The sequence below is a fragment of the Polypterus senegalus genome, chromosome 3 (genome assembly GCF_016835505.1).
Source record: "Polypterus senegalus isolate Bchr_013 chromosome 3, ASM1683550v1, whole genome shotgun sequence".
Classification (NCBI taxonomy): Eukaryota; Metazoa; Chordata; class Cladistia; order Polypteriformes; family Polypteridae; genus Polypterus; species Polypterus senegalus.
The window spans coordinates 130,013,604-130,026,861 of record NC_053156.1 but is presented as its reverse complement, the minus strand read 5'-3'; the positions used below and the strand labels follow the sequence as shown (position 1 = coordinate 130,026,861).

Below are 13,258 nucleotides of genomic sequence, written 5' to 3'. Positions count from 1 at the left end.
GGGGAAAAAAAACATACACATATTCTGCTAACTTGCTTTAACTTCCATACAAGATATTTGGCAGATATTGGACAGGTCAAGAAGTGGTGCCTTAAGATCCATGTCAACTAAATTCAAATCCAGTTCACATATGGTAGATATGCAAAGTAAATGAAGCAGATGGCAGATGTACTGATGCCTTTTCATATCCGAAAACTGCAACATTAGGGGAAAATAACAGTGTAAGCACTATGAAGAACACACAATGTAAGTATGGTATTATTTGTTGGGCTTATTTAACTAATTTTACTGAAAATAGGGGCCTCATAAAAATCACCTTGAACCTTAACACACTTTTTTCCTGGTTTTACCAAACATATCAATGAAACACAAATCTTGATTTTGATGCACCCACTCACCTGATAACATGCTGGTAACATTATTAAACTTGCTTATCCAGTGGCACCTTTCACAACAGCATCATTTTTAGCTCCACTGGAAACAGGTCCATCACTCAGTACACTCAGTTATGCAATGTTCACATAATCGATTTAAATAAGCATTAATCATTAATCAATAGTAAGTGTTGTGTCCCATTTCATTTTTGTCTCAGTCCTCCCAAAAGTAGACACTAGCCAGGTCAAGGTAATTGACAGAAACATATAGTAATTTAAGTAGAGAAAATAAGATGAGAAAAGATAATGTGGATGAGTCTGTGGTGTTCTGGGTAATGGACTACCTGTTAGGCAGACCGCAGTTTGTGAGACCCAAGGACTGTGTTTCTAATACGGATATAAGCAACACTGGAGCACCATGGGGATCAGTATTGTCTCCTTTTCTCTTTACTCTATGCATCTCAGACTATAAATATAACACCAGGTCATGTCACCTGCAGAAATTCTCAGATGATTCTGCACTTACAGGGGATAAGATTAGGAGTCAGGTGGAGAACTTTGTTTCTTGATGCAAAGACAATTTTGTGCATCTTAACATCAGCAAAACCAAGGAACTGGTTATTGACTGCCATGCCAAAGGGCCTCCATGTCCAGTCACTATTCAAGGAAGTGGGTGTAGTGGTGATCCACTCCGACATGTACTTGAGGGTCCACATCTATGACAGGATGGACTGGTCTCAGAACAAAGAGGAATTATATAAGAAAGGGCAGAGCAGGCTCTTAGGGGACTGTGTTCCTTCAATGTGGGTAATGACATCCTTCACATCTTCTACAACTCAATGATGGCCAGTGCGATTTTCTACACTGTGGTGTGCACAGTTGGTAACATCACATCAAGAGAGGATCAACAAGCAAATAAAAATGGCAAGCTCAGTTATAGGGTGCATCTTGGCCCCCCTGGAGGTACTTTTTTTTTCATCCATCCATCCATTATCCAACCTGCTATATCCTAACCACAGGGTCACGGGGGTCTGCTGGAGACAATCCCAGCTAACATAGGGTGCAAGGCAGGAACAAACCCTGGGCTGGGCGCCAGCCCACCGCAGGGCAAACACACACGCACACACACACACACAATAGGGACAATTTAGGATCACCAATGCACCTAACCTGCATGTGTTTGGACTGTGGGAGGAAACCAGTGCACCCGGAGGAAACCCACATAGACATGGGGAGAACATGCAAACTCCACGCAGGGAGGACCCGGGAAGCGAACCCAGATCTCCTGTAGTAGTGAAGGAGAGAATTAAAACAAAACTGAGTGCCATTATGAACAATGTTGCACATCCTCTCTCGTACACACTAACAGTGAGGACTTTCAGCCAATTAATTATTCAGCAAAAGTGTGTCACGAACCACAATCGGGCCTCCTTTATACCAACAAATATAAGCCTGCATAATGTCTCACTATTATTGTGACTGCAAAGTCTGAAGTTTTCTTTAAATTTTCTTGCTTTTCAGTCATTGTGGTGTGTGTTCAGATTATATTCTGTTTGTATATGTATATATCTACTTCTTTATGTATTTATTTATTTAAAGAGCGTCTAAAAAGCCAAATATCCCTCTTGGGCACAAATAAAGTTCTATCTGTCTATCTATCTTATGGTCAATTGGCAAAAAAGAAGGAAAAAAAACAATAACTCCAGTTATTAATGGTCATAGGGAATATAATTCTGTGGGTTTCAAAGATTTCCAGAAAAAGCTGTCACCCATGCCAGGTGTCCTAGAACAAGGCATTATTGTGATAGAATAATATTCTGGTCCAATACTGTTTTTATTGTCACTGATTTCATATCACCCAACACATTCAAAGTAATGGAAATTGAACAGATGATGACCCACCACAGAATGGGGGTTTTATTATGTATTTGTGGGGTTTTCCATTGTTTGGATGAAGGAATGCTTTCTTATAAGGATTACAGTAATTCTTTATTTAGTATACATTCCTACCTTCCTGCCTATCATTTTCAACTAAATAAAACTTAAAGACGGGCCTGTTCAAGAAATGAAAAACACTGAAGTGGAAGTCAAGGGTACCAGGAAAATTGTGGGTGCCATGGTTCTTTCCAAATCAGAGATTCAACAAGTTGTAAATGCACAGATCATTCAGGTCAGTCACCCTTATCGGTTTTCACTCTTAAAAGTATCAAAGCACAATTATGAAAACATGTGAACATATAATGTTAAGAGTGTGAGGGGAAATGCCCAGTGTTGGTGTCTTGTATGAAGCAGTTGGTGTTAAGATTACTCTATTGTTTTCACTTGATCTGATGTACATTTACTGTAAGTACATTATTCTGTATGGCCAGACAGGTAGGAACAAAAGTAAATAAATTAAATAAAATAAACTGATTGCCTGATTGTAAGGTGTCCCTCCACTTGAAAATGCACATTAAAAGATAGATTATTAAGGAGCTTCTCATATGTGCAGCTATGACATTTTATATATTCTTTTGCTACTCCTCAGTTTTCCAGTCCTGTTTATTGCATTACCAAGTTACAGAGCTACATTTTGTTCTGGTAGAATCACATATAATTAAGGAACTAATCCTAAATAACATACCCTTTCCCATATTCACTCGTACTGGGATGGGACAATTTAGAGTCCCACATTATGCTTATGTGCATGTCATTGAGATATGGCAGCAAACCCAAAATACCTGGAGAAATCGAGGAAAATGAACAAACCTCACAATGACAGTGACTGGGCCGAGTTTTGAAGCCATGACTCTGCAACTGCAAGGTAACATTGCAAACCCACTGCTATAAACAATACTTGAATTACATCTTTACCATCTGTGTGGTGTTTGTAATGTTCTCTTTTTGTCTGTGTGGATTTTCTTCTCATCTGCCAAAGAAATATAGATTGAATAGCAACTCTAAACTTAACACGCGACTGCCAGAATAAGCATCAGTCTCCTGTATCCTTGAACTGTATTACAAGAGTTTGAGATGTTATGTTGTGCTATGAATTAATCATTTAATTTTCAACTACTTTTTTGAGGATCAAACTACTGACCATCCCCATTTACCTCTCACCACCCATTTTCGGTACTGCTTATGCTGGAGCATATTGTGGCAAAAGGAGTGTAACATAAAAAATCACTCCAGAAAAGGCAGCAGTTTATCACAGGGCACCTACTGTATAAACACACCCAAGCACAATGTAGAAATTCCAACCACCCCAGTATAATCAAAAACAGGAATTGCTTAAAAAGGACTGAAAACTGACAGACTGGAGATATTACACTAAATGTTACAGACTTACTGTTAGAAGATTTATTTCTTGCTTCAGGTTAGTAAATACACATGCAAAAGCATAAAAAAGACCAGTGAGAGAAAAGACAAGGTGTAAAGTACAGTACAGTCAGTCAGAACACACGACAGGGGCTATTCACAGAAACAGTAATGTACCATTATCATAAAATAAACCACATGTAATTATAAAGATTAAAAGTCTGAAGCATCCAGTTATGGACTGACCAAGGTCAGTACAGGATTCACATCAGGACAGAAAAGAGTTTCGATATCCTCTGTTTTATATACTTTTTGTTTTAAGAGGTATTGTTTTAATTACCATCTGTATTGAATAAGCATGAAATCTGCCAACAGTTAACATGCAAGTACAAATTTCTTTCTGTAGCCGTGAGGATGAGACAAACAAAACCTACTTTTCCCTCTTGAAATATGGGAAATACAATGCAGTAGGCATCTCTGACTAGATAATTAAGCATGTCTTTGGTGCTACAATGTGTGTGGGCATTTCTAAAGCAGTGTCTATATGCTGTTGTAACAAAGAACAGCATTTAATTATCACAGCCAGCAATAAGCATCTCTAACAAAACAAAGCAATAATTAACTAACAGAGTCAATACTTCTCCAAGTTCATATTTATCAAAGTTTCACTGCTGCTCTGGTTAAATCCTGTGAGGAACGCTGTCACATTGACATCTCACAGTAGATTTGCTGATACTGTACTTTGAGACATTTCATGAATTTGACAAAACAAAACATATTTTACACTCAATCTGGAGGGCTTTAAATGAAAAGTTGTGAAATTATCCATCCGTTTTGTGGTCATAGTGAATTACTGAACTTCCTTGGTCTGGTCCAGACTAAGAATGAATTTTCGCAGCTTGGCAGGCCTCCACATCTGGCACTTCTTATTAAGACAGCAGATTTTCTTACTCCATAGTAGAAGTATTAGCCTGTGGTCTCCAGCTGGGCCTACCATCCCCTCCTGACACTTGTAATTGGCCACCACTTTCATCTTCAGTTCTGGAAAGGAAGGAAATAATGTCCTTCTTCCTTGATGCACCAATTACACATCCTTGTGGAAAACAACCTAGCTCATTATTCACAAAAACTGACTGGACGAGACATTCCAGTCACTTCAGACTCAGCATGAAGAAACAGCCACAAAACAAAGGATAGCCATGTCACAAAAGATGGTCCATTAAGCAGTCCATTTCAGGAAAGAAAAATTACATAAACAAAATCATAGTCACCCGATTTTGGTCTAACAACAATATTAATGTGATTTTTATCAACTCATCTTTTATAATCTTTCAACATCTGCTTTACGGAAACACATACTGTATAGAACTCCTCCCTTTAACCAGTTGCATCAATCTGACATTAACACTTTCCAATATATTAAAAAATAAAATTAAGGGCAGCACGGTTCTGCAGTGTTATCGTTACTTCCTCATAATTTAAGAGTCCAGGTTTCAGATGCTGCTCCTGAACCTTGTCTGTATGGAGGCTGCATGTGCACTTTGTGCCTGCATGGGCTTTTCTCTGGGTATGACATTTCTTGTCCCACATCATCAAAAACCGTTAGGTTGCCTGCAGTTCTAAACTAGCCTGGTGGGAGTGTAAATACAACAACAACAGTTACTTACATAGCATGTTTTCATACAAATTATATTGCTTAAAGTGCATTACAAGATGAAAAAAGAAAAAAAAAAGAAAGATATAAAAATAAGATTATGCAATACTAAGTAACGAAGAATAAAGTAAGGTCTGATGGCCAAGAGGACATAAAAAACAAAAAAAATTCCAGAGGGCTGGAGAAAAAAAGACAAAATCTGCAAGGGCTCCAAGGCCACCTAACCCCCCCTTGGGATTATGTATGTATCTATCTATCTATCTATCAGCCCTGCAAAAGATTTCAGCATGACCAGTGACATTAATTGGATTGATGATATTAAGAGAACAAACACTATTTTGTTTTTTATTTTAACGTATGAAAAGATTTATTCTGGATTATATACAGTAGATTTACCACATTGGCAATACAGCTTCACATAAATCCGAGTTTATTTAGCACTGAACTTGGACAGCCAAATTTTCTGATGCTTTATTTCCAGTAGTTTATTTAATATAAAGTTTGGATTTTCAGCTGATAAAAACTCTGAGGGATCAAAACTAACAGCCTTGTATTCCTCAAGGAAAACAGATTCCTTTATAATCTTTTTGACACATACTGTGAACCACTAGATACCAAAATCAAGAACCAGAAAGAGGCTGCCAGGATAGTTCCACAAGTTCTTCAATTACAAACAACACTAAAGGAGGAATTCATAATATATGGAATATATCAACAGTAAGCCTGGCTGCCAGGATAGTTCCACAAGTTCTTCAATTACAAACAACACTAAAGGAGGAATTCATAATATATGGAATATATCAACAGTAAGCAACAGGCATTTTCATCCTTACCCAAATGGAAGATGCCGAGAAAATTATCATGTTGCAAATCATTCTTTTAGACATGCTGTTACAGGTAAATTGCCAACCCTAATTGCTGGACCATTATGGGTTTACATGGCCTAAAATGAGGCCCTGACAAGACTCAACTCCTATTCATCACCCAAGGGTGTTGAATGATAAAGGCTATGATTTTCCACAACCCCAAAATTGGATTAAGAAGACAAATAATTTATAATCACCTACTTCAGGACTTCCTTAACTTGCACCATACTCAATGGTCTATGGAAGACACTAGATATTATGACATTTACAGATCTTTATATTACTAATACAGTCTTATTCCTTTTGTACTATTATGCTCCAAATTTTATTTTCCAGAGTAACACTTTTTCCTTCTATATTTAAATTAGAAGCAACATCAAAAGCAAACTATACAACTTCCCTTGTCTTTTATCTACTTCTATCCCTGCAGTGATACTAGCAAGTCCAGATGAAGATGCAGACTTTATCCCCACAGTATATCAACAAATGTCACTTACAGATGTTCTTAAGGAACAATAGAAAAGAAACCTTTCAATTAAAAGTTCAGAAAAAAAAAATGGAATTTAGCCATTCATAAAATACACTTTGGTTCAATATGTACTTACTATGGTGTTCTCTGTGGGGACTTTGATTTTCCCCATGTCTATATTGGTTTCCTCCTGGTGATCCAATTAATTTCCTCCAACACTCTGAAGACATGCAGTTTTGGTGGATTGGACCTGCTACCCCTGACATGTTTGTGTGTATGAGAGTGTGTCCTCGCCCTATGATGGACTGGCACACAGTCCAGGTGTTGTTCTACCTCTGTGCCCGGGATAGGCTCCAGCTGCCCCACGACCGCATCCTGGAGTAGCAGGTTAGGAAGATGGATGGATAGATATACTGGCTGCGGAGGCAAAAAGGGAAATAAAAGATACGAACACTAAAACCAACCCGCAAACCAAAAATCATTGTCAAAACTCATGCAAAAGTTTGCTGTTGAAAACTCAATACCACTTTGCTGATACTTTACTTGGGATTTTCCCCAAACAGCAGCAATAATGAATTGCCAATTAAATATAGGTGCATTCAATAGCCTCAAACTGTCATGACTCCCTGTTAACATGTTGCTGTGTTTTGATGACCAAAGCTCAAAATGGCAGCTCGAATTTAAAGACAGAAATATTATTGCGGAACAACAATTAATAATAAACAATTAAATATTACACAGTTAATACATAAAGTATTAGCAAAACCAAAGTAACATAATAATCTCTGTAACAGATTACATAAACGTTATGCCAAGCATTTGAAAATGTTTTTAAAGAACAGCCTCCAGCCAAACAAAGATTCATGACACAAAATTAGCCAAACATTTCATAGTTCAACTGAAAACTGTTTATTGTTTACATAAATCTCATCTAAAATAGGCTAAAATGTACTCAGGACAAGAGCCAAAATGTGAGCGATGGCATCAAGCATCCACATTACTAGGTCAAAAGTTTTGAGAATACTCTACATTCAAACCATTTTGAACAAAACTGGTTTATAAATGTTTTGGATAGCAATGGACTTAAAGTCACTCTAATGCTATAGCAGCAACAGAGTATAACCAGATGGGATAATATGCGCTATGAAAAATCTGTTGTGATAATTTATAGCACACTGTTTGCACCATGACTCATTCTGCACAACGGGTAGAATTCTTATCCACCTTCATTGATATATTGATGTTCTGGATTATCTCAGATGGAAAAAAAAATCTAACTCTGTATGAAAATCTGTTTAGAATTTTTACAGAACTTGGCAAAAAGTCAATAATGTACAGTATTTATAAGCAAACACTAGGCCTGTGTGGAACCTCTCTGTCTGATTTGCTGTTTTTTTTATATTCTTCTTCTTCTTCCGATTGCTCCCGTTAGGGGTTACCACAGCGGATCATTATTTACTTATTTGGCTGACACCGTTATCCAAAGTGACTTACAATATTTATGATACAATTATTCTATAGGAAGAACCATTTTAAATGCTCTATTATCATATAGTTTTAGTCAGTGGGAGGGTCCCATTCTGTGTTCTATTTTATAGTTTGTCTTCAGATCATATTACTGTGGCTGTATGAATTATGTTTTGTTACCTTGTTTTGTTCTTTAACTTTCACTTACAGAGTAAAACTAATCAAAATATTAAACCTGATTTATTGTTAGCCCTAGGTATAATTACAAGTTTCTTCAATATTAGAAAAAGTCATGAGGTGGCAGTACAGCAGAAGTACAGAAGAAGCTCCACTTTCTCAGACGCAAGTTTAATTCTGTGGTTTTACTATACTGTTTTGAACTCTACATAAAAATATTTTGCAAATACTAATTAACTTTAAAATGGTTTAAAGCAGAGAAAAAAAACTAACTCTTCTAGGAGAAATAAAGGCCACACACAAAGTGGGTGCAGTTATTGACTTGGCAAGACTCCCTCTTTGAAAATCTCTAAAAAGCATTTAAGATCCTTATAGCATCTTATGCGGAATTTAATAAATGAAAAGATTAATAAAAGGACAGACTCAGTTACTATACAGTTGTAAAGATTACAGTCCTGAAAAGAAACATATATTTTGCAAAGCTAACCAATATGGGAGGGAATGGTAATGCAGTAAATCAAATACTTCTTCCGAGGACTAAAGTCAACTACTATCTAGTGCAACACCCAAAGTGCTGCTGCAGCTACTCAAATAGTATTGTTTGTCTCACAATTTCTCGTACTGTATACTCATTCGTGAAGTAAAATCCTTCATATGAGAAAGTTTTGTCTCTTTCACCTGAAGGCAGGAAGCCATTATTGCACTGGTCTAGAGTTGATGGTTCTCAACTGCTCAGCTGCACACTTAGTCACTGCGTGCTAAAGATGCCAGGGAAGCCAAAAAGCCAAAATCACTTGTAAAATTGTAGTCATCAGGGGCCTCATGTATAACGCCTTGCGTAGAATTCACACTATAACATGGTGTACGGACAAAAGCGGATGCAAAAATCTGTGCATACGCCAACTTCCACGTTATCCCGCTATATAAATCCCGGTCAGTGTGAAAAGTAATGCTCGTGCACACGCCTGCTGTCCCACTCCAACTCCTCCCAGAATTACACCTCTTTGAATATGCAAATCAATATAAATAGCCCTTTATATCAGCATTCTGTGAAAAGGCAATGGCAAAAGCAAGAGGGGAAATAGAAGAATTTCAGCGAATACCAAGTGGAGGCAAAGAAAAACTTACTATTTGTTGGTTTAAACAGTGGTATAAACAACAAAAGGAAGTTGATCGAGTGACATAGAGTGTTGGAGAAACTCGAAAGCTAATGTTCACAAAGTCGTACAGTGCCCGAAATAAAAAAGAAGTTGTCAGGTATCAAAGTCACTGTGAAAAGGCGAGTCGTAGCCCACCGTCCGAGTGTCATATGAAAGCTTATTAGGGTACAGAGAAAAAAAAAGGCACACGGTGGGGAAAAAGCATGAAATGTCAACTTTAATCTCTAAATTTCCACTTTAATCACGTAGTTTATTTTGTCATTAAAGTAGAACATCATAAACTTAATCTTAAAATCATTTATTAGTTTCTCAATCCCATCATAACTAAAGTAGCACATTAAATGCTTTGTTTTGTATTTGACCTTCTATGTGCTCTATGTGTGTGAATCACTACATGCTTCCAGGCTTTTTTTTCCTCCAACAGAAAACACAGAATCCATTACATTCGTAATATTACAGCTCTCTGAATAATTAAAATACTGAGATGTATACGTGATATAATTTTCATGATGATAGGAGTTAAAGCATGTTATTAAACATGGGAACACGGTGGCGCAGTGATTGTTCATGTCTCACGCAAGATGCTTGCTGCGCTGTGTGCTACCTTTGATGAAATACTTTATTGTAGCAGTACTGTCTCTCTCAAACGTACTAACCTCCAATTCCTGTCCTTACTTTTCTTTCTCCAAATACCCAATCGCTATACAATCAGCTCTGTAATAGAAGTTAAGCCATCTGTAAGCTTAGAATGCCAATTCTTCAAAACTTTTAAGGAACATTGAAATACCTTCATAGTACATGTTTAATTATTCTATCCATCTATCCTTCCAGTGTCACGTCAGCAGGAATAATCCGTGAACGGAGCACCAGCTACTCGCTAGCGCTGCGGCACCATGTAGTTAAAGTTTAAGTTTTATCTGTATAATATAATAAACATATTTTGTTGCATTTCATCTTAAAAATGATATCGTCATCATATGTAAATACGAGCTTTATAAAGTGGCTCAGGTTGTGCAATATTATAATTGTAGTGCAAGTTTACAGTGAAGTGATTGTACTAATAAGTACAAACAGTTCTACAAGGAGCACTTGATGGACTGATTGAGTGCATTTAGAGTTCTTGGGATGAAACTGTTTCTGAACTGCAAGGTCCGTACAGGAAAGGCTCTGAAGCGTTTGTCATATGAGAGCAGTTCAATAGACAGCATGGCTAAAGGAAGCGTGTGCTTGATGCTGTATACCAATAATTCTCTTTCTGATCAGCTGCTGTACATCTGTGATTCACACTCAGATACAGTGATATAAATTCTCAGAGTGGTGCAGTGAGAGTAATATGGAAAAAGATGGATCCGAGGTGCAGTGAAATTAACAACGCTAAAGCAGTTATGGTATTTGGAATAGTTTGACCATTCTGTGGACCATTATATTGCTACAGGTTAATTACAATCAGGTGCCGCCAGTCTGCAAAACCGAGCAGAAAACTTGCGTACGACAGGGTATGAGCTAACGTGGAAATGTGCATGGCTTTACGCCAAGTTTAGGTTTTATACATTGTGATTTTAACGTGGAAACGTTCATACGCAACATTTTTGTGCGTACACACCATTTACACATGAGGCCCCAGGTCCTCAGACTGGATACACTTTAGTCCTTGGCTATACCTGTACATCCTGTCCATGAAGGTTACAAATGGGATATGAGAACAGATGTACCCTGGGAGGGCCCTAGTCAGTTTGACTTATAAAGAATACAAGCACAAAATTTATTCTTCAGATATAGGTAATGGATGGAACATGTCAGTGGCTTCATTTAAACTATATTGTCCTGGTAATCCCATAAAAGTATAGGCGGAGTGGTGGCTCTGAGGCTAGGGATCTGCACTGGCAATCGGAAGGTTGCCGGTTTGAATCCCGTAAATGCCAAAAGGGATTCTGCTCTTTTGGGCCCTTGAGCAAGGCCCTTAACCAGCAATTGCTGAGCGCTTTGAATAGTGAGAAAAGTGCTATATAAATGCAAAGAATTATTATTATTATTTAAACACCTTAGGGTATATAGTCATAACCCTTTGCCATTCCACTTTATGCATATCTTGTGAAAATGGCACACTCTCACAAAACTCGACATAAATACAAATATTTGCTCTGCTATTCACCAACCAGGAATCTAACTAAGGTTTCTAGCAGAAGCCTCCTTCCAGACCCCCTAGCTGACATTTAATAGGAGGTCAGGTCACTATACTAGATACTATTATTTAAAAATTATCTGCTCTCTGCAGGTTTTATCTTGATAATATGTAAAACGCCAGCTCAGGACTGGGAAGCCACAAACTTTACTGTGGCCTTGAATTCATTTCTTTCATATGCCTTACCACGTCACACATGCGTTCTTTAGTAACCCTGTCATATGGAGAATGAGAATCAACAATTGGCACAGCCTCTAGAAAAAAGTCAACAGAGACAAATTTGTTCATGACTACTAGAGTTCAAACAGCAGAAAAAGGAAATAAACAAGATTAGCTGCCTTCATAAGTTTTGAGATGTTGAGGTCTAAACTGTTGCTTGTTACATTCTCAAGCAGTTCAAATTTGAAATCAAAAGCTACATAAGAAAAATGTTAAAAATCATAGTTTGGTTTCTGTTTATTTCTCCACTGTTTACACTTAGAAATTCTAGAATAATATCACTTTTTATGTTCCATTTTCCCCAGTTCATAAGCCCTGGGACAACCAGCTATCCAAAGTTTTCTTTTTTACTCCAGCTTCTTATTGAATGAGATAACATTCTTTTTTTCATGCCTTGTTGTTGCATATCTATAATTAAGAAATTCTGCTTTATGGAGAATAATAATCAGCCACTGAAATTGCTTCCAGAAAAGATCTCACCTGGGACCAAACTGCCCATAACTAGTAGAGTCTCTATGACAGAAAACAAAGCAAACAAGATGCTACATGCTGGTGAACTCAACTGTGAGGGCATCTAAAAGTAAAAAATATTTAGATTACTCCCTCTCTGTATCAGAAGTCAAGTTATTCAAGCCTTTCTCCTCCTAAATCAGTGCAAAGGAAAGCCAAACACTTTTAATAACCTACAGATGTTGAAAGTAACGCTTACCATAATGTTCTCAAAATCTCTTAACTCAATTCAGGGTCACTGGGGACAAGAGTCTATCCCACCATCATTAACCACAAAGCAGGAACTTACCCTAGACAAAGCAGCAATCCATTGCTAGGCCTACTCATATATACACATTCACACTCATGGGTGCAAGGGGAAGCATGCAAACTCCACATAACAATAATTCATTGCATTTATATAGCACTTTTCTCACTACTCAGCAATTGCAGGTTAAGAGCCTTGCTCAAAGGGCCCAAAAGAGCAGAGTCCCCTTTGGCATTACGGGATTCGAACCGGCAACCTTCCGATTGCCAGGGCAGATCCCTAGCCTCAGAGCCACCACTCCGTCGAAAAAAACAAAAAAAAACTTTAATTTCCCACAGGACCAATACAGAATCTATCTATCTATCTATCTATCTATCTCTCTCTCTCTCTCTCTGGACAACAAGCTGGAAAACTAGTCAAAACTAATAGATTGAATCCATGATGCAAAGGCACTAGGCCACTCTGATTTTCAAGGATAAATAAGGGTAAATGGCATATGATTTCAAAACACAGTACAGTACATTTTTAATAGAATTAAACTGATGGTAAATTGAGATCTTCTCATACAGTGGTGTGGTAACAGCTTTTATTATACAGTGTAACATCCATAAAATTCACAAATACTATGTGTTAGTA

The 13,258-nt window shown here is 37.5% G+C and overlaps 1 protein-coding gene across 2 annotated transcripts in view; it reads right to left on the bottom strand.

Moving 5' to 3' along the window:
• slc16a10 (solute carrier family 16 member 10) overlaps positions 1-13,258 on the bottom strand; it is a 159,097-nt gene that overhangs the window by 87,262 nt on the left and 58,577 nt on the right. The window contains exon 1 of one of the 2 annotated variants that reach the window (XM_039747938.1): positions 6,797-7,050. The exons of the other annotated variant lie outside the window; for it this stretch is intronic. Coding sequence (XP_039603872.1) covers positions 6,797-6,926 — 130 coding nt within the window. The 5' untranslated portion in view covers positions 6,927-7,050. Of the gene's footprint in view, positions 1-6,796; positions 7,051-13,258 lie in introns of those variants that run through there. 2 annotated transcript variants of the gene reach the window in all.